The sequence below is a fragment of the Cyprinus carpio genome, chromosome A1 (genome assembly GCF_018340385.1).
Source record: "Cyprinus carpio isolate SPL01 chromosome A1, ASM1834038v1, whole genome shotgun sequence".
Classification (NCBI taxonomy): domain Eukaryota; kingdom Metazoa; phylum Chordata; class Actinopteri; order Cypriniformes; family Cyprinidae; genus Cyprinus; species Cyprinus carpio.
The window spans coordinates 22,105,383-22,129,026 of NC_056572.1; the positions used below are offsets into that span (position 1 = coordinate 22,105,383).

The following is a 23,644-nucleotide window of genomic DNA, read 5'->3' on the forward strand; positions in this document are numbered from 1 at the left end:
CCAACATATTACAGTGCATTAATAATAATATTGCATTAATATAGTTCAGGGTGATAAGCTAAAATTGCTATAATTGCAACAGTATAAAAGGGCTTAAGAATGTTTCAAAATATTAAAAGTAGAATTAAGTCTACAAAGTCTTGACGAAAACGCACCAAAGAGCATTAATGCATACATAACTAATGCAGCTTGGGTCTGTTCCGGTCCTTACAGAAGACGCAGACCAAATAAGACTTACTGTTTTTGTGCTTTGATTTAAATAAGCACGCCTGCCTTCCCTAGCCTTGACAGAAGCGCGGGACGCACGGCACAGTGTGGAAACGAACACCCTCTAGTGCTGATGAGCTGGTCTTCCTTCCAGATCCGCAAAACTCACTTTGGCTTTTCACCTCAAGAACGCGTCGTGGAAGCTCTCGTGCCAGGTCTGTGTGCGTGCGCGAGACTGATTCGGCTAATTTAAGCGCGTGATACAGGCTCCTGTCGACGGCATATAGTGCCAAGAAGAGAAGCGCGTGTTAACGCATAGAGAATGAGAAAGCCCGTTTATGGATACTGAGGACTGGAGAACACACTTAGTCTAGTTCGTTATTTCAGGTGTTGATAGCCTTACAGTATTAGGGATAACTTATCTCACAGTCTCTATCCTATTTATGGGGTAAACTCTGTAAGTTTTTCATGTGCCGCCGGTAGTTGTGCGTAATGGGCTGGCATTTCTGTCGCTCTGTATCCGCGTTTTCGCGGTGCGGGGAACGAGGCGGTTGACGCGCAAAATTGTTGACAATAGTTCCATGAATTTTGTGACTGGATATTTTGTCTCAGACTCTTTTCTTTAGTAACTGTCACCGACTTACGTGCACAACTGGATACAAAAATGACTTTTCAAAGATTTTTCTTCATGTTTGCTTTACCGGGATTGGTTTTGTCGGACCCCGGCCATTCAAACCAAGGTGAGTTATAAATAATGAATTGTGATTAATTGTTTGTTACTATATCATAACCTACTCATGTGCACAGTGTGTATGTATATTGTATGTATTGGTTGCAAATGAGACGCTAATCGCATTCAGTCTTTAATTTTGGTCAGAGATTTATACAAAATCTATACAGATTTATACAACTGGCTAATGACAGTTGTGCCAGCAATTCGGAATATTATAGTTTGTTTTGATTTATGCAGGAGAGATTATAAACGCTGTGTTAACTGTCATTCTGTAGTTCTGCAGCCAGTCTTATGCTCAGCATCATACAAACAGGGTACCCATAGGAAAGACCGGTTACACATTTATGTAACACATTTCAGCGTCTATAACTCAGAGTTTTTTGCTCTTATCTCTAAAGCACTGATATGATATGCCCATATTTGTCTGTTTCATATTCAAGTAGTTTATAAATATTCAGTTTGTCTCTACAACTGTAAATAAAGGTCAAGTACAAAGTGTTGTTGTTGGCACTGCTGGGGTGGGTGGTTACACCAACTGAAAACACGCTTCTGTGCATAATTTGTGGAAATCACATGCATTTCCTCAGAAATACACTCCTCAATCCAACCCAACCCGCTTTATTTTATTCAAAAACAAAGGCTGATGAGAAACATTTTCATTCAAATAAAATTGCAAACAAATGCAGAAATACATACAAAGCACATGTTAACAATTTTTAAAATGTGTGAGTGCATATTGGTCGCTCTCATAATTATGACGTTGTCCAATTTTGTGCCACCTTTGTGGATCAAGTAGAAATATATTGAAAAGTAGAGCTACCCTCCTTGCCAAAAGCTTGTGTGGATGTTAGAACAAGATGACCTGGTGGTTCTGATGATAAACTGATGATAAAAATGATAAAAAAAAACATATTAGTATCTTAAGATGTACTAAATAAAAGTGGGTGTACAGACATTTTCATTAACATTCATTGCTATGATCACTAACAAAGCTTAAAACAGATGCAAAATATAACTTCTTACCTTAAAATTGTGTTTTGTCCAGTAAATATTTTCGATTTTTACAGAGAAACTTTTATAATCACCACAGGAGAGAGCTGGGCATGTATGATTATGATTATGATTATGGTCACCCTAATTTACTCACCCTAACACACCCAGGTCTCACCTATATTTCTAAGAGACAGGATTGCAGTGATGGTGTCTCATTGCACCTGCCCCATTTCCCCACTGCGTGTGCCTGTAACTCCTCCCTTATATTTACACTCACAGTTCCCAGTGGTCATCCATGCAGGAAAATAGTTAAATGGCAGTATTTTGAATACGAACACTGCAAGAACAAGTGACTGTGTGCTGTGGAAAGAGAGAGGAAGGGAGCATGTTTGTGTGGGATGTGCAGAAGAGAGAACACTCAAACCATCTGAGTTGGCTTGCACGACATTTAAAACTTTTTATCCAGTTATGAGTCATCCTTATTTTTTTTCCTGAGCTAGGATGGAAAGCGGTTATTTAACAGGTCACTGTTTTCTCAGTTTTAACCATCACAAATTAGGCAATAGATCTGGAGACAGTTCTTTCCAATGTGAACCTATAAAAATGGAAATTGAGGGTTTGCAGTTCACTTGAACAAAAGTCCCGTCTTGTGATTAACACTGATGCTAATGTCCAATTAGTATGCATGCAGAGATGACCCTACATAACCTCGCAATATATTTATCTATTGCACTGCCATATAAGAACCGTCTGCTCTTTTATGCTATATACTGTAGCATTAGAATCAAACTTTAAATGCTTCGCTTTACCTCATTTTGAAGAAACACTTTGCAGGATATTTATTGCAGAACTCTTCAAAGCCCTTCAAAAATCCATTCAAAAGAAGACTGTACACTGAATAAGCTCAATCTTCTCTCCTCCTCATACTCGTAGCTGAATCTCAAATGCCTCTTTGACCCTCTTGTAAAACCAGTCACTATTTAAGCGCAGGTCTGTAATAAGCCCTGGTTAAAACCACCATTTTGTGCAGATACTTGACGGACTGCTCTTGCCAATCATGCTCAACTGTCATTTTGCACCAAGAGAAACTTCAAAATGGGTATCAGATCACTGTAAGATAGATATGTTCTCAAGCTCTCCTCTAATCAGTCCAGAGTAGTGCTTAAGTGTTCTACAAGGGCTCTTTAACTTCCTCTTCCTCAGACATCGGTTAGGTTTTCATATATGCCTGTCAGTGGTCAAAATGGGATATGATAAAGTGTGTGTTATCCGTTAGATGAATTGTACTTCTGGTAGAGAAGCAGAGAAACAATTGATGGAATTTATATTGCTGTTATACCAGGGTTAGTCAAAATTCAGAATTTAATACTTATATCTCTTTCAATTTGACTAAATTTGAATTTAATAAACTTCACAACTTCAAAACAAGCATTTTTAAGCCAATATTTTTAATATAAATATTATTAATATTTAATTAATACTTGTGGTATTAGCTAGCTCAAACAGTAGAGCATGATGATAGCAACAATAAGGTCAAGGGTTCGAATCACAAAATTAAAAAAAAAATGCTTCTATTTTTATATTTTCAATTTGTTGTAGTTGTTTTATGTGCTTTTTTAATTTTTATTAGCATTTTTCTATTCTTAATTTTAGTTTAGTACTTTAATTAAAATTTTTAGTTACACGTTTTCAGCTTGATGCAGTCAACATTTAGAATTTTTTAGAAAGTGTAAGTTCTTCATCTAATATTTATATTTTATTTTATTTCAGCTTTATTCTAACTACTAAAATTATTTTTAATAGTTTAGTTAACAAAATAACACTGCTTTACTTTGTTACTTTGTTTTTACTTTGTTTTTCTACTTTACAGTTATATGAGTTTGAATTCATTTTAATTCTGTTTCCTTACATTCAAATTCGAATTGCAATTCTGCATACTTTTGCTACCTAATTTTAAATTCAGGAATTTAACAGGAATATAAAAGTCATCTCAATTCACTTCTGAATGGCACACAACTCTGGTAGCTGCTGACTGATCTTTAGCTGTGTGTGTGTTTGTCTTCCATTCTGATGCAGTCATGTGGCTTAGTCAGAGTCAGAGTTTTGTGTTTTTTTTTTGTTCAGAACAAAGTTGCACTTTATTGGAAATATAAGCATATGCGTCTGTGTTTCTTTCTCCAGAGAGCCACAGTTTAAAGCATGTTACAGCAGCACTGAAGCTACATGGGTGTGTGTGTCAGGAAGTACTATGTAAACAGTAATTGTGTGCTGTAACAGAGGCCTGTTAATGCCCGCTGCCCTGTTTGTGCTGCTATCACTGCCGCGTGGAGTGCACTTATTGATTTTATAGACACTGTGGAGCCGAACCTCTGAGGTTTCTCTCTTTATACCTTCAACACTTCAACGGCTCTTCAAAGAGAGAGAAAGGAGCAGGATAAGGCTTTGTGCTGCCAGCAACGGTATTTAAATGTGCGTGTATATGTGTCTGTCTGTTTTCTTGTTCTCTTCGTCTGATCAAGGTCGTAGAAAAATCATCTTGTCATTTAATTTAGTCATTTTTGAATTGGTTGTATTGGTTCCACCTGCGTTGTATTGACACCCTGGACATGCACCGTCCCTCTTGCTAAGATATTACATTTATTAAAGCTGAATAAAACCGATTTTTTATAGTGTAAGTAACGGAAGAGATTAGCTCTTTTTGCGTACTGTGGTGCACAGACCTGCTTGTGCCTCTCCATTGACTTGACTTTTGTAAATTGCACCTTGACATTTCCAGGGCCTGTCTGTGCAATGTGATCTTAGCCTTAACCCCAGTGGCTCCTTTTCCTACTCCTCCACATCGTCTCAGACACACTAAATGCCCGGCTAAAGACCACTAATGCATGCAGCGCTGTCCTTATCAGATCAATTTATCTCAAGCGTTCGACAAAGGGCCATTTTTCACCAGTTGTGACATTCAAATTCCAAATGTCACCTTTCTCGTCTTCATCTCTCATCTCAGAGAAAAAAAAAGAGAGAGAGAACATGAGTTGCATGGATCAAGGCTTTCTTGTCACACTCACACACACATCTCTTTTTCTCTAACCAACCATTATTATCTCCTTGAGCCAAGATTCAAAAGAGTTTGTTTCGATCATTTAGCTACATGTCAGAGCTTAGTAAGCCAGTGCACATTGTTGGTTGTAGTTCAGAGTTTATGTAATGAATTTATTGTGGCTGATGTTTGGATTTTATACTGTAAAAAACATATTTTCATGCAATTAGGCAAACTTTTTTTGGAAGCTTATTTTTAATAAAGTTTAATAATAGTGAATAGTTGCACACCTGATTGATTTGCCACTGGAAGAGTCCAGAGCTTAATGTCATAATACAAACGTTTCAGGTTTTGAGTACTACCCATGAATTTACCCATGAATTGGAGAATTAGATCTGCAGAACTGACTTCCACTTTTGCCGTTTTTCCTTTGAGCAAAGCACTTAACCCCAGGCATTCAGTACTTGGCTTTGAATAAAATGTCAAAATAGCAATTACTTAACATTTTTGTTATGAAATTGTTCCATACATACTTTACATATTTTTTATTTTTTTTTTCAAATACACTACCATTCAAAAGTGTGGGGTCAGTTAAGGTTTTTTTTGTCTTTTTTTTTTTTTTTTTTGATAAAGAAATTTATCAAACATGACATTTTACATTTCCACCAAAATATAAAGCAGAACAACTGTTATCTAAATTGATAATAATAAGAAATTCTTCTTGAGCAGCATATTAGAATTATTTCTGAAAGATAATGTGACACTGTAAATTCAGCTTTGCCATCACAGGAATAACTAAAAAAAATAAATATATTAAAACAGAGGGAAAAAAATATTTTACACTGTAAATGATTTTTACAATATTATAATATTATATATATATTTTTTACTTACAAACCTTCTTTTTCTTCTTAATATATAAAACTATTTATGTTTTAATGTATTTTGTGCTTCCAAATTAAAGAAAATAATAATAATACTTTGACTGGTGTGACACCTTTTCATAATGTTTGTTCCATATTTACCCTTACAATGTGCATATTAGTACCTTAAAGATACATATTTGTACTCCCCAAAAATAAATAAATAAATAAAAATAACATAAACGTGAGTGGCTGTGAACTGAGAGAGGAACAGAGTAAATTTCATATTGACTTCCACAATGTATGTTTGATAATGGTATAGTTTAGCACCTTTTGAAAGGGCACGGCCTCAGCGACAGCTTTTTTTATATCATATTTGTAGGCTTTGGTTCAATGCTTGATTTTGTGTTTATTTCATTCTTAGAAACAGTTTTAGTTTCTATTAACCCTGTCAGTACTGGCTAGTACAGGATAGGAAAATGATTTGATTTATAGCTTGAATCGGTTCTTCACAGCGATGATTGTTTAAGGAAAAATGGCAGTAGCGACACCATGCTATTTAGATTCATTTTCTTTTGACTGAAGATCAATGACCAATCAATAGTACATTGTTGCTTCCAAAGCAGAAATTGACAAGCATTCCAATCTATTCATATCCCAGAATGCTTTTCTCATCAGTGCCACAGTAGGTTGAGTAAGCCATTGTCTCTATCAACATGAAAGCCATCCAGCTGAGACACACAACAGGAATGACATTTCAGCTAACATTGCTCACTCTGTTTGATGTTGCTACTTTTTTCCCTAAATTTCCTTTTGAGCATACTATATATATATATATATATATATATATATATATATATATATATATATATATATATATATATATATATATATATATAGTACTATATCACTCTGTTTGATGTTGCTACTTTTTTCCCTAAATTTCCTTTTGAGCATACTATATATATATATATATATATATATTTATTATTGTTGTATGATACTTATTCAGAATTGATTCTATCAAAAAAATAAAATAATAATAATAATAATAATAATAATAATAATAATAATAATAATAATACCAGGACCAAATGGCAAGAGAAACAAACTAGCATACATACATACATACATACATCTCAATAAATTAGAATGTCATGGAAAAGTTCATTTATTTCAGTAATTCAACTCAAATTGTGAAATTCGTGTCGTGTATTAAATAAATTCAGTGCACACAGAATGAAGTAGTTTAAGTTGGTTCTTTTAATTGTGATAAATTCACTATCTCAACAAATTAGAATACTTCATAAGACCAATTTAAAAAAAAAAAAGTGAATTGTTGGCGTTCTGGAAAGGAAAGTATGTTCATTTACTGTACATGTACTCAATACATGGTAGGGGCTCCTTTTGCTTTAATTACTGCCTCTCACTATGGGGTTCAGGTCTGGTGAGTTTGCTGGCCAGTCAAGCACACCAACAAAATGGTCATTTAACCAACTTTTGGTGCTTTTGGCAGTGTGGGCAGCTGCCAAATCCTGCTGGAAAATGAAATCAGGATCTTCAAAAAGCTGGTCAGCAGAAGGAAGCATGAAGTGCTCCAAAATCTCTTGGTAAACAGATGCAGTGACTTTGGTTTTCAAAAAACACCAGCAGATGACATTGCACCCCAAATCATCACAGACTGTGGAAACTTAACACTGGACTTCAACTTGGGCTATGAGCTTCTCAACCCTTCCTCCAGACTCTAGGGCCTTGGTTTCCAAATGAAATACAAAACTTGCTCTCATCTGAAAAAAGGATTTTGGACAACTGGGCAATAGCCAGTTCTTCTTCTCCTTACCCCAGGTAAGACGCCTCTGACGTTGTCTGTGGTTCAGGAGTGGCTTAACAAAAGGAATACAACAACTGTAGCCAAATTCCTTGACACGTCTGTGTGTGGTGGCCCATGATGCCTTGTCCCCAGCCTCAGTCCATTCCTTGTGAAGTTCACTCAAATTCTTGAATCGATTTTGCTTGACAGTCCTCATAAGGCTACGGTTCTCTTGTATGGTTGTGCATCTTTTTCTTCCACACTTTTTCCTTCCAATCAACATTCTGTTAACATGCTTGGATACAGCACTCTGTGAACAGCCAGCTTATGTGGCAATGAATGTTTGTGGCTTACCCTCCTTGTGAAGGGGTTAAAGTGTTTTATGTTGATTAGCTGATTGGCATGTCACCATATTCTTTTTTGTTGAGATGGATTTTGTGAATTGGTGGGTTTTTGTTAAATGTGAGCCAGAATGGTCACAATTAAAAGAACCAAAGACTACTTCAGTCTATGTGCATTGAATTTATTTAATACACAATTTGAGTTACTGAAATAACTTTTCCATGACATTCTAATTCATTGAGATGCACCTGTACATACAAACATAAATAAATAAATACATACATACAGTACATAAATTTCTCTTATTGTTAAGAGGATTTACGATTTTTCTTTACGATTCACTTCACTACTTGTTCCTAATTGTTAATAATACAATTCTTTACATCGGTGTTGCGTACATTTGATAATTTGCAATGATTGTCCCTTCCACTGATGCTTTGATAAATAGAGAAGCCTCACTTATAATCCAATAATAAAGCTTAGATGTCTTTGATGCCTTTCTTTCATAATCCTGAAGCTCCTGGAAGAAATCTTAACTATAGGTATATCTTAAAGCTGTGTTCATGCTGAATGGATTTAGATTTGGATTTAATCTTTAAATGTGTCACTTAATGGGATGTTCTATACTGGGATCCAGTAATCAACATCTTAAAAACACATGGTAAAAACAAGATCCAGATCTTCTGATATGACACATCAAAGAAACATCTAAGCAATAGAGGCAGCCCAGATACTCAAGGTTTTTCTCCATCTGCCTTTTCTTTTCTTTTTTTAATCCTTTCCTTCTTTCCATGTGGCCTACTTTAGGGACTCCAGATTTTTACAGACAGACATAGGCGCTAGCTGCCACTTCTGATGTGTCTCTGTTGATGTCTCACTCTCCACGCTGAGGCAGAGGGAGAGAGACAACAAACATTCAGCAGCTGATTTGGTTTGAAATGAAGCTTGCGGATCTTGTCAACACTGGTTACAAAGATTAGGCTGCAGCAAGACAACCCGCTCTGCTTTTTCTAATAAGACCATTAATAAAAGTGCCATCTGGAAAGCATCTTGCCATTGGCAGCATTACCCTTGCCAGCCATATTATCTACTTCTAAGGGCTGGTAATTTGAATTTGCCATACTGTCTTAATTTCAGGTTGTTGAGGTTTTTACCCTTTTTTTCAATTGTCAAATGAGTTATTTAATTCACGCTGTTCACTGACCTTTTTTTGGTTTAGGCAAAGAATTCACTATAAAAACCATGTATGTTTTTGGTATAGTGGCCAGAACTTTTTTTTTTTCTTTTTTTTTTTCTTTTTTGTCTAATGATCAGGATTAAATGAGTTTATACATAAAGCAAGAAAAAAATATGCCGATGGGCTTAGAAAAATAAACATAATTTAAAGGGAAAACAGATTTATCTTTCTTCAATGGCAGATTTTTTTTTTCTTGTCATAAACATAAAGTCAGTTCAGTTTGATTAATTAATTAATTAATAAATAATTGTTTTATAGTTAAACCCCATAGAGAGACCAATATGCTCAATGAAGACCAGGAATCAATTTGAAGTTCAGTCAGGTAACAGAGAGTTTACTGAAGACAGAGTTCTCCACAATTCCAAAGGCAATAGAAAATGAGTAAAAGGAGCCAGCCTCAAATTAACTTACAATGCAGAAACACTATTACTTATAGTCATATTGATGTCATTTCTACAAGTTCTGAGAGGTTAACAGTACAAATAATTCTAGCAACATTCATTAACTTGTGACAGTCTAACCTACCTCATCCTCATGCACTAAAGGTTGCATAGATGCATTTCTTTGTTATGCATTAAATATTTGTATATATTTGTTGTTAATGAGTAGTTAACTGCAAATAAACCATAGTTCTGTCATAGTTCTTTTAAACCATTTCTGTTATTAAGTATCGTGGAGGTTAACTGTGGTGAGTGGGGTGGGGCGGAGAGCCGTGGGAACGGAGCGAGGCCGGTGGAGTGAACGATAATGAGCGACACCTGCGCCACTCACCGGTCTCGAGTCCCACAGTGGAGCTCCGGAATAATAAAAGGAGGAGTAACCACAGTAAAGGACGAGAGAGGACCAGGCCTGGACTGTTTATGTTGTTTTGGTTCTGTTTGTGCTCGGCGATCGTCCGTGAGGAGCTGTCGTGCTATTTTCACTTTTGTGTTTACTTTGTTATTAAATTATGTTTTAATGTTCACCGGTTCCTGCCTCCTTCTTCCCGTGACTATAAACGTTTGTTACATTGGTGCTGAAACCCGGGAGGAAGGAGGGACACGCTGTCAGAGAGCCCTCACCACTGTTTGGAATCTGCAGTGCCATCGAGGAGTCTGCCGCCATGGACGCTCGAAGCGGTGGGCTGGAGTGAGTTGCCGGGGGGACGGACAAACTCACTGTTGGCCGCCTGGGTTGTGGAGGAAAGGCTGCCGTCCATGAGGGAGCGGAGGAGTCACCACCGTTTGCCTGAGTGCAAGCCTGTTGCCGTCTGCCATGATGGGGAGGAGCAGGGAATGGGGGACTCCTGCTGGCTGCCCCGAATTCAGAGGAGCCATCGCCATCCACTGTGCGGCAGAGGAGTGTTGAGCCGCCCACCGAGGGCTATCCAGCGCCGCCACCAGGCATCACAGAAGAGTTTCCCCTTCTGGTGGAGGGCAGAGCGGCAGTGTGTACTGAGTCTAGAAGGGTTAGCCTTAGGGATGATGGTACATTAACACTCCCTTTTGTACCTCCTGGAGGAACAGGTTCAGAGCGAGTGGCTTCTGTGATCTTGTCATCAAGAGACCACTGGATGGGACTCGCAATAATGGCTAGAGGAAGTATGGGTTCAGGGGGAGAGTTACTGTCTTCAGAGAGATGGAGACGGGAGAGTGCATCTGCTTTTTGGTTCTTTGTGCCAGGCAGGTAAGTGACTGTGAAGTTGAAGCATATGAAGAAAAAAGCCCAGTGGGCTTGTCGGGGGTTGAGTCGTTTAGCATCTCTGTGAGATATTCTAGATAATGATGATCAGTTATGAATTCAAAAGGGTGGTTGGCCAATGTCGCCACTCCTCTAGGGCAAGCTTAATAGCTAGGAGCTCCCGGTTACTGGTGTCATAGTTTTGCTCCACTGGAGATGGCTTCTTGGAGTAGAAAGCATATGGATGGAGAATGGGAGACTCTACGTGATGCTGGGGTAGGACTGCTCTTACCCCAACTATAGATGCTTCTACTTCAGTTACGAAAGAGAGTTGTGGATCTGGGTGTGCCAGAGTAGGAGCGGTGCAAAAGGCTTCCTTGAGCTGGTGGAAAGCATTTGATGGCGTCAGGATTCCAGGACAGACTCTTGGGCTTATTTCTGAGGAGTGAGGTGAGGGGTGTACAGATTTGGCTGAAGATTGAGATGAATTGGTGAAACCTAGGAAATGTTGAAGTTCTTGATGGTGGTAGGTTGAGGCCAATCTCTGATGGCTTGCACATTCCTCTGGTTCATGTGAATGCCATGGTGGTCGAAGATGTAACCGAGGAACTGGATGGTATCTTGGTGGAACTCACACTTCTCCAGTTTGAAATACAGGTGGTGCTCTCAATTTCTGAAGGACCTGTTTCATGTGGTGGCGATGTTCGGCCAGGTTCTGGGAGTAGATGAGGAGGTTGTCGATGTACATGATCACAAAGTGGTGGAGGTACTCCCGGAACACCTAATTCATGAATCCTTGGAAAACAGAGGGTAAGTTTGAGAGGCCATGCGGCATCACCTGGTATTCATAGTGGCCTGATGGTGTTACGAATGCAGTCTTTCATTCATCACTCTCACGGATCCGAATGAGGTTGAAAGTGCTATGCAGGTCCAGCTTAGAGAAGATGCTAGCCCCATGAAGCTGTTCCAGGGCAGCAGGGACCAGAGGAAGAGGATAATGGTACTTGACCATCTGGGAGTTCAGGAACTTGTAATCAGTGCAGGGTCTCAAGCCTCCGTCCTTCTTACCGACAAAGAAGGAGCTAGATGCAGCTGGTGAAGTCGAGGGGGTGGATGAATCCCTGTTTAAGAGCCTCCTCGATGTACTCCTCCATGGCCTTCTGTTCTGGGATGGACACCAGGTAAACGCCACCCTTTGGCAGCAATGCCCTAGACAGCAGGTAAATTGCACAGTCCCATGGCGGATGAGGTGATAATTCCGTGGTGACTTGCTTGCTAAAGACATCCTGGAATCTGAAGGAATTTCTGGAGTTTCCGAGGCCTCTGGACTCTCGATAGTAGTGGAACCGATAGCCACCTCTTTTGTCGTGGATGAAGATGGAGGTGCTAATGGCTTCTGAAATGAAGAAATCCAAGACAATCGTGTTGAAGACAATAATCAGTCCATTGTAGGATCTCACCAGTGTTCCACTTCACTTTTGGGGAAAGTAAGGTTAACCAAAGGAGTTCCAGGATGATATCGGCAGTTGAACCCTCCAGTACCAGAAAGGAGATTGGCTCCAGATGTAGACAACCGATGTGGGATGTGATGGTGGGAGAGCAGTACAGGACCTTGCCTTTGCTGAGCAGGTTTCCTGGGATAGTGTAAATATTTAATGGTTAAGGACAGGTTCCCTACTCGAGGTTGAGTTGTTGCGGGATAGTCGGTGAGGCGTGGTGGATGGACTGGACAGGCCCCTTTGCTCCACAGTATAAGAGACCATTGTTAATTCTCTGTTGACACTCCACGTGGGTGAGTTGGTATGAGTCAATTTGCATTGGTTCTGATGGTGGAGGTGTAGAAGATGGTGAGGAGGGTGGAGGAGATGCAGCAGGGAGGTCCATGGTGCAGGCTTTTTGAATGAAATTCTCCAGCACCACAAATTCATTGTAAATGGCCATTTGCTGGCGGATGTTAAAACTGAGCCTTTGTCTGAACATGCTGAGGAGTAACCACTTTATTCCAGCCGCTGGTGGGCACAAGAGTGCAGAACTGCAGAGCATAGTCACTCATAGTGGATTGGCCTTGCTGTAACCAGAAGAGCTGATTGTTGACGGACAGCTAACTGGTCATCTGGCCAAAAACCTATTAGAAGTGGGTGACAAAATTAGTCCCAGATGGATCACTCCCTTTGCAGAGTGTGTCCATACAAGAGCAAGTTTATCGGCCTCGGCCTGATCACTGGGGAATAATTGAGGCTGCATCTCAAAGAAGAGTGAGCATTGGAGTAGATATCTGCACATTGTGAGGAAGAGGTGGTGAGAGGTTGAAGAGACTGGCAAATGGCTTGTATGAGCTCAGAAAATGGGTCCGGGTTCCAATCACGGCTTGGCTCTGTATTGTTTTGCATGTTAGCGGTTTGGTCTTCTGTCAGCAGACAGAAGGAAACAACACAGGTAAATGACAGTCTCATAGAGCTTTATTTAAGGCTTCAGGTGAGGAGCAAGCGATTATCACAGGTGAGATAATGATCTGATAATCTTGAGCATAGGCTTAGTTGAGCAGTCATTGTGGCTTTCCTTAGCAGGATGTGGCTGATCCGGTGTGCTGACCTGAAGACAGAAGAAGATGGCTGATGACTGGAATGGGTCTAAGGAGGTAAGGAGATAGATAAGTTAAGGAGCCAGGTAAGTTGATACACGTATGTAAACAACAAGACCAGACATTGAGGTGGTGATGGGATGGTGGCTTTATACTGTGACTTGATTGGTGCTGACAGGTGAAGTGCATCAGAATTCTGGTGATTGTAAACGAATGGGTGGAGCTGAAGGATCTGGCATTGCTGGTGACTCTGTGACACCGACATGGTCATTGAAAGCAATTGATCATTAAAATGTGTTTAAAACACTAATTGCGTACTTAAACATATTTGTGATTTAGAATATCAGATATTTCACAAACTAGTTAACACGGTTGTGAATATTTTGAATAAAAAGAAAACATCAGGCAAAATGTTATGCTATGGGCTCCGAATTTCTCAAAGTTTGAACTTTTTATAGGCCAAATAAGTGGTTTAGACAAAGATTCCCCTTGTATTCAGTCATCGAGACCTAACTCAGTTCAGTGTGCATCATACACTGGGTTTAGGCCTAATCTGGTAAATATCTCTTAATAAAGTCATTACAATTTGATCACTTCGTCCCAATATGCTTGCAGACATGTTTAATCTCCCTTCATTGTCAGGGAGAAAGTGAGTGCGGAAATTTAGGGATAATATGTCTCGAGACAGAGACACTGGGTCTAGACAGAGGTGTAATGTGATTTAGGATGAGTGGCCAAAGTGCCTAACCCTCTAATTCACCTTTTTGTGTTTGGGTGTGTTAGTAGCACAGATCCATCACTTCCAGGCAGAATTATCAGGCATTGTCAAGCAAATTTGATCAGAGCGAACAGTAGTGCTCAGCCTGTCTACAGGCTTTCTACAGATAGGCACTCATCGAGGATCATTACGTTAACTCTTTGACAACACATATATGGATAAGCTGATTATTAGCTCAGTATTACAACACATATTCAGAAAGCTGTCTTACACACAGACCACTTTGCTGAGTGAGAATAATGATAACTCCCTCATAGGCCAAAATAAAAAGTCACACTTACTTTTGAAGTTTATTCAACCAGAAATATCCCCCCCATGCCACATTTTAAATATTGAATTATGGCTAAGTAGAAGAGAGAATGGCACATACCTAGACTTTGTGTCATGAGTATATTATGCTTTTATTGATAGACATTGTAATTAAGTCCTGGTGTAGAGACAAAGGAAATTGCACATTCATCATATCAAACTGGCATATATGTGTCAGCAAATGACTATTTTGGATTTTTACTGGATGATTTGTTGTTTTTGCTGAAAATTCTGTCATTTACTAATATGTTGCTCAGAATTTTTGTTTGTGTAAAATTAAAAGGGGAAATTCTGAAGAATTCTGGCCAGTTTTGTCCATGAATTTTCAATGAAAGACGACTGAAGATTTAAGCATAAAAAAAATAAAAAAAAAATAAAATAAATTAAAAAAAAAAAATAGATATCATAAATGTATCTTCAAGTTTTCTCAAGCTATACTATAGCTTTGTGTGATGAATCATTCAGATTGTTTTTTTTTTTTTTTTTTGGATCAACAGAATCCAATAAAAAGGTCTGACTTGAAAGAATTGTTTGTTCACAACTACTTTATTTTATTTTATTTTATTTTATTTTATTTTATTTTATTTTATTTTATTTTATTTTATTTTATTTTATTTTATTTATTATCTAAAAATAAATGTTATATATAAATGTTCTTCATTTTTCATGTGGTATTCATTGTGTATTGGAGACTTTTATAGGTGACTCTAATTGTCATCTTTTTTTTCTTTCTTTTTTTTGTCTTTTTCATAGTGGTTCTCTTGGACACTACAGCTGTGCTGGGAGAACTAAGCTGGAAGACCTACCCAATAAATGGGGTAAGTAATATTTCTATGTGACCTTTGTATCTTATACACAATTTCCCCTAAAGTATGCACATATGGTAAGAATGTACCACAGATACTAAAAAATAATTATTATAAAGCTCCTCTGAATGAATTCCAACCATGCCCAATATACTTTTTACATCAGGTTAATCCAAACTGCACAATTCGATGTGAAAAAAAAATAAAGTTTGTTATAATGAAATTTAATCAAAACAGGCCACTGAGACGGCATTAGTGATCCAGAATCTATTCAGAAAGTTTCTAAAAGGGTAATTATTGACACGGGTCCTTATAATTCAATTTTGACCAATTTAATTTTTGTGAACACTATAGAGAGAATTTCAAAGACATTAAAACCAGTTAAAGTGTTAGAACTGTGTATCTCTATGCGCACCTCGCGAGCCACCTAAGGCTCACCAAGCTTTAATTTGTGGCTCACATGGCAGTAAATATTATGATGATAAGTTCATGCAGTCAATACAGATATTTTATAAAAACATTCAAAAGCAGGGCTACAACATAACGCATTAAAAAACTCACACTGTGTCTACATTAGACACCAGTTCGTCATACAATATGTACAATATATAAAAAAAAAAGAAAAAAAAAAAACAATATGACAAAAGACAATATAGCCCATTTTAATCAGTGATGTTTTGTCTACACTGGATTTCTACACTCCATGTGGCACAGCGCGATGCATGCGACACGTAAACTGATGCTTTGTTCTATTTATGACGAACTGTACTGACACAATGTTCAAATGATTTGCAATGGTCTCATTGTTGTGTCCAGTGTAGACTTTTAACAGACTTTTAGCACAGCACAGCACGGCACATCAAGTGTTGCATCTGGTGTAGACACGGTCAGACAATGCCTGCTCTATAACAAATAATTAATATTTTTTAAAAATACCTAATACAGGGACATTACAAGATGGAAATATAGACTAGAAAAGATATTTAAACTTGCTTTGCCCTTACGTCCATGACAATGACTCATTGCGGAGTTGTGAGTTTTGACAATTTTTCCAGCTCTTAACGCCGATTTGTGCTCTTCATGGATGGTTAGATACATGATGGGCTAATGTAGAAAAAAATAACTTGAGGTCTTTCCAGCATTAAGGTAATCCTGCTTTTTTGCCATTAAGGGAAATCATCTTGTCTCAGTTACATGTTTGACTGGTAAATGATAAAGAATGCCCCCTCCCCCCTCCCACTTTGTATTGCATTGCATTGCATATTGTATGTTCAGGGATGACACACTGATAAGCAGACATGCTATTTAAAAATTGTCCTGGATTAAAATACTTTGGTAAAAGTGGCTTTCCGATTGACTTTGTCCTATCAGTGCAGCTCTCATGAAAAAAAAAGTGAAGACCACTGGGCTAGAAGCAATTTGAATGAAGCAATCAAGTGTGATCTGACAGTCCAGAAGAGCTTCTAATAGTAGAGCTACTATTATTAAATCAATTTCTTGATAAAGAGCAGTATGATGGATGCTTGATCACAGGCCAACTCAAAGACGGTCTGGCTGCAGGCTTGCGCTTGCACTCTCAGACTTGCACTCTCAGACACTTGCACTTCCGCTAGTGACATCACTTGCAGTCTTTATTTTTTATTTTGTTGAATTTTTTATTACTTTTTGTTTGAATTTCCCAACATATTATAACAGTAGCCAGGTGGCGAAGACAAGAAAAAAGAAACTAAATTACAATGTCACTTGCAATCGCTACTTGCACTCTCCGCTACCTGCGACACTTGCAATTGACACAAATCGTGTATGTTGCCAATGGAGACAAGAAGCTGTGGTGGTGATTAAACGATTAAAACTAATTTAGTACTTTAATGTCCTGCAAATGTCCTGCAAGAAAAAGACAAGACCGGCAAATCCCTGGCCAGAACACCAGAATATGAACGCTTGCGCAAAGTCTCTCGCTAAGCGTTTTCCTCCCGTAGAAAAACATAAACACTTAACATGGCTTAATGTATTAAGATGCTATTAAAATATCAAATTAAATATACAGTTCATTAATATAATGAATATGTATATAGTATTTTCCTCACATACTGCAAAATGTGGCATAATGGACTAAGATGATAAAGGCCAAACTCAATATGCTTCTCTACATTATTAAAACACATAACTAATATGTACAGGCAAGCAGGTGAGCCCAGAATAAACGCAACACGCAAAGTTTCACGTTAAGCATTTTTCCATATAGAATAAACTGTCTACAACTCGTTTATATCACTGTCTTTGTCCATTAAGCTACATTATGTGTTTTATTTATAATGATTTTCTATGATATAAGGAAAACGTTTAATGTACAATTTAACGCACTACGTTCTGTACTCATCTGCTTGCCTGTATGGAGTTGATCCTTTTAAAATCACTTAATGCATTTCATAATGCACGTTCATATTTGCTGGTCTATATAAACGTTGAGTCAACAACAAGACATATAGGCTAGGCCTACTGAATTGTCTTTATCATCTTAGTCTGTTATTAGGCCACATTAAGCGTTTTGCTGTATGGGAGGACAAAGTTTGCGCATTGTGTTCATAGCAATCTGCTTGCCTTGTAGTACATTAAATAATAACTATATATCGAATTATGCCATATTAAGTGTTTGTTTTTTCTACAGGAGGAAAATGCTTAACGAAAGACTTTGCATTGCGTTCATATTCTGCTGTTCTGTGGCCACGGATTTGCCGGTCTTGTCTTTCTCTTGCAGGACCCTGTACGTTATAGTAGTAGGCCTACTAATTTAGTTTTAATCGTTTAATCACCACCACAGCTTCTTGTCTCCACTGGAAACATCCACTATTTGTGTTGATTGCAAGTGACGTCACAAGTAGCGGAGAGTGCAAGTGGCAATTGCAAGTGACATTGTAATTTAGTTTCTTTTTTTCTTGTCTTCACCACCTGGCTACTGTTGTAAAATGTTGAGAGATTCCAAGTTCCAGTCTTAGTTTTGAGCCATACATTAATAACAGTTTTGTAGAGGAGGAACTAGAGTCAGCCTACAGAGTGTTTTTTTTTTTTTGATGATGTGTAAAATGACCTGTAGCACATAAAATGATTTCCCAGTGGAGTTGCAGTGCACATCTTCATATTAGTTCCGCTCTTACACAGGTGCCCATGATGTCAAAGAAAGCGAGTTCATCTTACCAGTAAACACCACTTGGGGTTTCTTTCTTTTTTTTTTCATGCAGTAAGAGGTTGATACATACCGCTGATCGAATTAATAATTCATGCTACAATATCCTGGGTCATATACCTCTCCTATTACTATTTACCACAATGTCTTCTTCTGGTTGTTTCTTTCAGGTCAGGGTATGTCATGTAATCAAAGCCTTTTTCATTCTTCTCCCAGAGCCAGATGGAACATACCTTTTCCAGTCTGGGGAGATTTTACCTGCCATTTAATTAGATTTCTAGCTATGGGAGACTAGCGTGTATGTTTTGTTTACTCTGGCACAGACATATCCTATGGGGGTTCTGTCTCACTACCTCTCTCTCTCTCTCTGCCACTCTCAACCCTTTACCTTCTTTGTTTGGAGAAACAGGTTTGTTTGTGCTGTTCCATTGTTTCGTTGACTATTCTCTTGGCTCCACTCTACTGTAAGCCCCTCAGTTTCTGTGCTGTGATTACCTAATGTGTCACAGAACCCCGGTATCCTCATGTAGTGTACACACTTCTCTACCTTGAGGAAACATTATATGCTTACTGTATGTTAACCCTGATAAATAGTTAAATGAACTGTAGATGTCATGACTGAAATGTTTATATGTAAATATTATATTATATTATATTATATTATATTATATTATATTATATTATATTATATTATATGCATGCACTTATATTCAGCAGCCATTACTCCAGTCTTCAGTGTCACATGATCCTTCAGAAATCATTAAAGTATGAGTTTTTTTTTTTTTTTCCTTATGAATGTTGAAAACCATGATACTTTTTCAGGATTCTTTGATGGATTCAAAAGAACAGTATTCATTTAATAGAAAGATTTTTATAAATTATACATTTCTGTACTGTAACTTTTAATTAATTTGTTTCATCCTTGATGAGTAAAAATATTAATTTCTTAAAAACAAAAACAAAAAAAATCTTATGATCCCAAACTTTTGATTGGTACTGTATGTAAGAGTCAAAGAAGAAAGGCTGCAAATGCAAATATCCTTTGGCAAAAAAAGAGTTAGGCTTAAAACGTTTTTAAAAACTGCTGATCATTGACCTCATTTAGCATGGCTCAGGTACTTTTGTCCTTTTCAAGATTAAAAAGCTGTGACAGTCATCAGAGATGTTCAATTTATATTAAATGAGCATAATTAAAAAACAGTCAGCATGGTCACATTGCTGTAGTTACGATACAAAGACTTCTGTGTCAATCAAAGAGTGATTAATGATCTCTTAACGCTCTCTCATTCCCTCTTGGCCATTTGAAAGGTTGACCTTTTCTAAAAGGGCCTGTCCGTCTCTTTTCAAAGGGAGTGTAGCACTGGGACGTGAATGATTAATACATGCTGTTTTAGGAGAAGTTGTGTCAAGATGAGACAGAAAGCCACACTTTTGAGTGTTAATTTCTTATCTGTAATGGGACTTTGAGTGACCTTCAGCAGGACAGATCTGGTATTTAGTGACAGATCACAACAAAATCTGGACCTCAACCACTGAAGCTCAGCTGGTTGTTTTTTTATGCAAGTAAACTCAACCAAGAAACCCAACAGAGTACAGGGTACCTTTAGCAGGTTCAAAGGCGTACTACGATTTTTCTTGTTAGACCTATAAAAAATAAATTAAACTTCTAAAAGATAAAAACCGCAACTCCTGGTGCCTCATTTATAAAGACATACATAGTATGATCCTAAATGTGAACATGCGTCAAATTCAAAATAACACCCTAACTAATTAAAAAATTCCCACAATCAAAAAAAAATTTATGGTAACACTTTAGTTTAGGGACCAATTCTCACTATTAACTAGTTGATTATTAGCATGCATATTACTGGCATATTGGCTGTTTATTAGAACTTATAAAGCACATATCAATGACTTATTCTGCATGACCATATTTTAGATCCCAATACTACCTCATACCTAAACTTAACAATACCTAAATTTGAGGCTAAAGTCATGGTTAATAGTTAGTCAATATAGTGAGAACCTGTCCCCAAACTAAAGTGTGACTATTTTAATTAATGCATCCCACATCATAGCTTATCTTAAATTCATTTGCAATGTAAGTGTATCAACTGCATCTACAGAATGCTCCCATATAAGCGCAAAAGTACACAAAAGTGATGGTACATACCCTGGTTTTGAAGTCATGGTTCTAAAAAACAATTTATTTTATTTATATTTATTTATTTATTTATTTATTTATTGCAAAAATTTTGGATTTGGCTTTAATTAATTTAATTACATTTAAATAATTAAATTTTATGATTATTCATGAGATGATACAAACACATTATACACCATTTTTATAAGCCACTATGTGTGCAGTATAATGCATTATGAATACCCTTATAATGCCTTATAAATACAGGTTTCATAGAAAGTATTACCAAAATATTCTTGAGGATTAAAAAAAATCTTAGCTTATGCTGTAAACAAGGGAGTCATATTACTTGTACATTAGCCTATTATAATATTACAAGATGCAATTAACGTCAGGGTCCAAACTATTTATTAATGCAATTATTGCAAAAATTCTGTTTCTACAATTACAAAAATTATGTTTTATTGTTGAAATATAGTCATTTACACAGTGGCTGTCATAACTTGTTTACATAACACATTTCTTTAATCATGAAAAGTCTGACCAAACACTGCAGGATAATTCTGCTCAATAAAGTTTTCAAAATGCCCATGCTTTTCGGTTGGCATATAAATAAGAACATTTTTCATGTCAGTTTTTGCCCTTATAAATCCTTATTTGTTAATCATTTTTGACATAGGATGTATTCTATTGAATTTAGGATCAAATTTGTCATTGTTTTATAAATGAGGTCTTTGATTATTCTCAGGATTTTCTGTAAAAAAAAGAAGTTTGTATGGATCACACTTCCACTAGTCTCCAGCTGGCCCAGACTGCACTCCCCTGATTCCAGTCCATATACAGTAACACATGTTAACACAATAGTACTAATCTAATAATCTAACACCAGCATGCGCTCTCTGATATCTGAGGCTGATTCGGTGGTAATTGATTGAGTTCAGAAAGTGTTACTTGTTCTCTGAGAAAACCAGAGCTCCCACTGATTTAGAACACCTTTTATTTCATCATTGCAACTGACACTAAACACCAAGCTCGATTTTAACTCTCACCCACATCCTGAGAAAATCTCTTAGAACACAAGTGAGTTCTCCTTCTGTCTTACTCAGCCTTTGCTGTTTGAAGCTGCAGCATTTTGCACTTGCAGTCCTGCTCTAAAAGTGACTGATGTGATCTATACAAATCTGTTTTCATGGTGTGATTCCCTAATATTATTAGGGATAATATTATTATTAAGGTTAATATTATTACCTTTACGTTTCTTATATGGACTCTTTAGGGGTAATAAGTAAGGTACAACATTGTACCTCTTGTAAGGTTATTGTCCCGTGACATCTTTTGTAACTTTTTTTGAAAGTCAGTACTTCCATTTCATTGCAACTTTAAAGGTAAAGGTAAATTTTGGTCGTTCAAGTAGACTGGTAAATTATATCACTTGATTAAATGCTATAAGGTTACAAGCAGCTTAATATTTTTTTATGGTGAATTTCTAAGAACCACAGCAGCCTTTTTTACTGTGAATATTTTTGGAAATTTATGTATTTACTGATAATCGTCATTGTCCTGAAAATACAACAACGTAAAACTGAGACACTTTACCAATATTCCTTTTGCTCTTTTCTATCGTTGTTCCTCCATTTCTTTTAATCTTCCTCTCTCTCTCTTTCTCCTTTTCTCTCTCTCTCTCAACTGTAACGCTTTGCCCTATATCTGTTTTCATGGTTGTGAGAGCCTTGTTTTCATAACTTGTCCAATTGGAGCATGAGAACCTGGTCTGAGTGCAATACATCACCATCACCCTCCGCTTTACAGGCAGTGACAAATTGCAGTTGCTTCTCATTTACAGTACTTGCCCAGTCAGCCTTGATGCATGTTGTATCCTGGGTTTTTGGTCAGGAACAGCAGAAAAGCTTTCCAGGTAATACAATAGATTGAACACTGAACAATCTGTTTGATTTGTGCTGAATACTAGTGACAAGAATGCACAAGCAACCAAACAGATGCACCACTTTTGAATGCAGTATTTCAGTACAAAAATCTGTGTCTTGTTCAGTGTTGGGCAGTAACGCATTACTTAGTACCGCATTACTGTAATTTGATTACTTTTTTAGTAACGGAGTAATCTAACGCGTTATAATTTTCAAAATAGTAATAAGAATATAGTTACAAGCCAAGGTCTATATATATTACTGCCGCATTACATTGCTGACAGAATGCAGTGTTTTATAATCTGTAGATTGTAAAGAGGATGTAGCTCATGCACTGTCGAGTCCAGTGCCAGTGGATTAGAGACTTGCTCCCGCGAGACCCGACGCAACAGATTGTAGCGCGGGACAAGACTTGATAGGCGAATGCAGAGAATAAAATGATTCACGGGACTCCTGTAAAATAGAAATATCTAAACATAAAATATCTAAAGAAAATAAATTGTTAGTCATCTATTGCACAAAAGCAATATGAGCTAATATAAAATATAAACGATTAACAGGCACAAGTGTATGCAGAGTTTCTATTTAGGCTATAGCATGTGTTTGCAGCGTTAAAGGGATACTCCATCCCAAAATGAAAATTTTGTCATTAATCACTTATCCCATGTTGTTCCAAACCTGTAAAAGTTTTGTTCATCTTCGGAACACAATTTAAGATATTTTGGATGAAAACAGGGAGGCTTGAGCCAAATAAATAACAGTGTCAAGGTCCAGGAAAGTATGAAAAACATTGTCAGAATACTCCATCTGCCATCAGTAATTCAACCGTAACGTTATGAAGCAACGAGAATACTTTTTATACACAAAGAAAACGAAAATAACGACAATTCCTCTTCTCTGTGTCTCTCCAAATTAGCGTAGCGCCATTTTGACAAATCTGACTAGTAAGCAAGTGCCGTACGCTCTTCTGTGTCACCCGCGCCACAAGGGTATGTTTTTTACGTGTATTTACTCTTTGGTTTGAAAGCAAACAGCGCAAC

The 23,644-nt window shown here is 37.3% G+C and overlaps 1 protein-coding gene across 3 annotated transcripts in view; it reads left to right on the forward strand.

Annotated features, from left to right (window-relative positions):
• The first annotated feature begins 278 nt into the window (after window positions 1-278).
• Window positions 279-23,644, forward strand: part of LOC109052917 (ephrin type-A receptor 6-like) — a 114,850-nt gene continuing 91,484 nt past the window's right edge. The window contains exons 1-2 of one of the 3 annotated variants that reach the window (XM_042757679.1): window positions 279-947; window positions 15,300-15,364. In XM_042757679.1, the coding sequence (XP_042613613.1) occupies window positions 872-947; window positions 15,300-15,364 (141 nt within the window). In that variant the 5' untranslated portion in view covers window positions 279-871. Of the gene's footprint in view, window positions 948-13,430; window positions 13,517-15,299; window positions 15,365-23,644 lie in introns of those variants that run through there. The other 2 variants (XM_042757687.1, XM_042757696.1) reach the window with 2 other exon arrangements.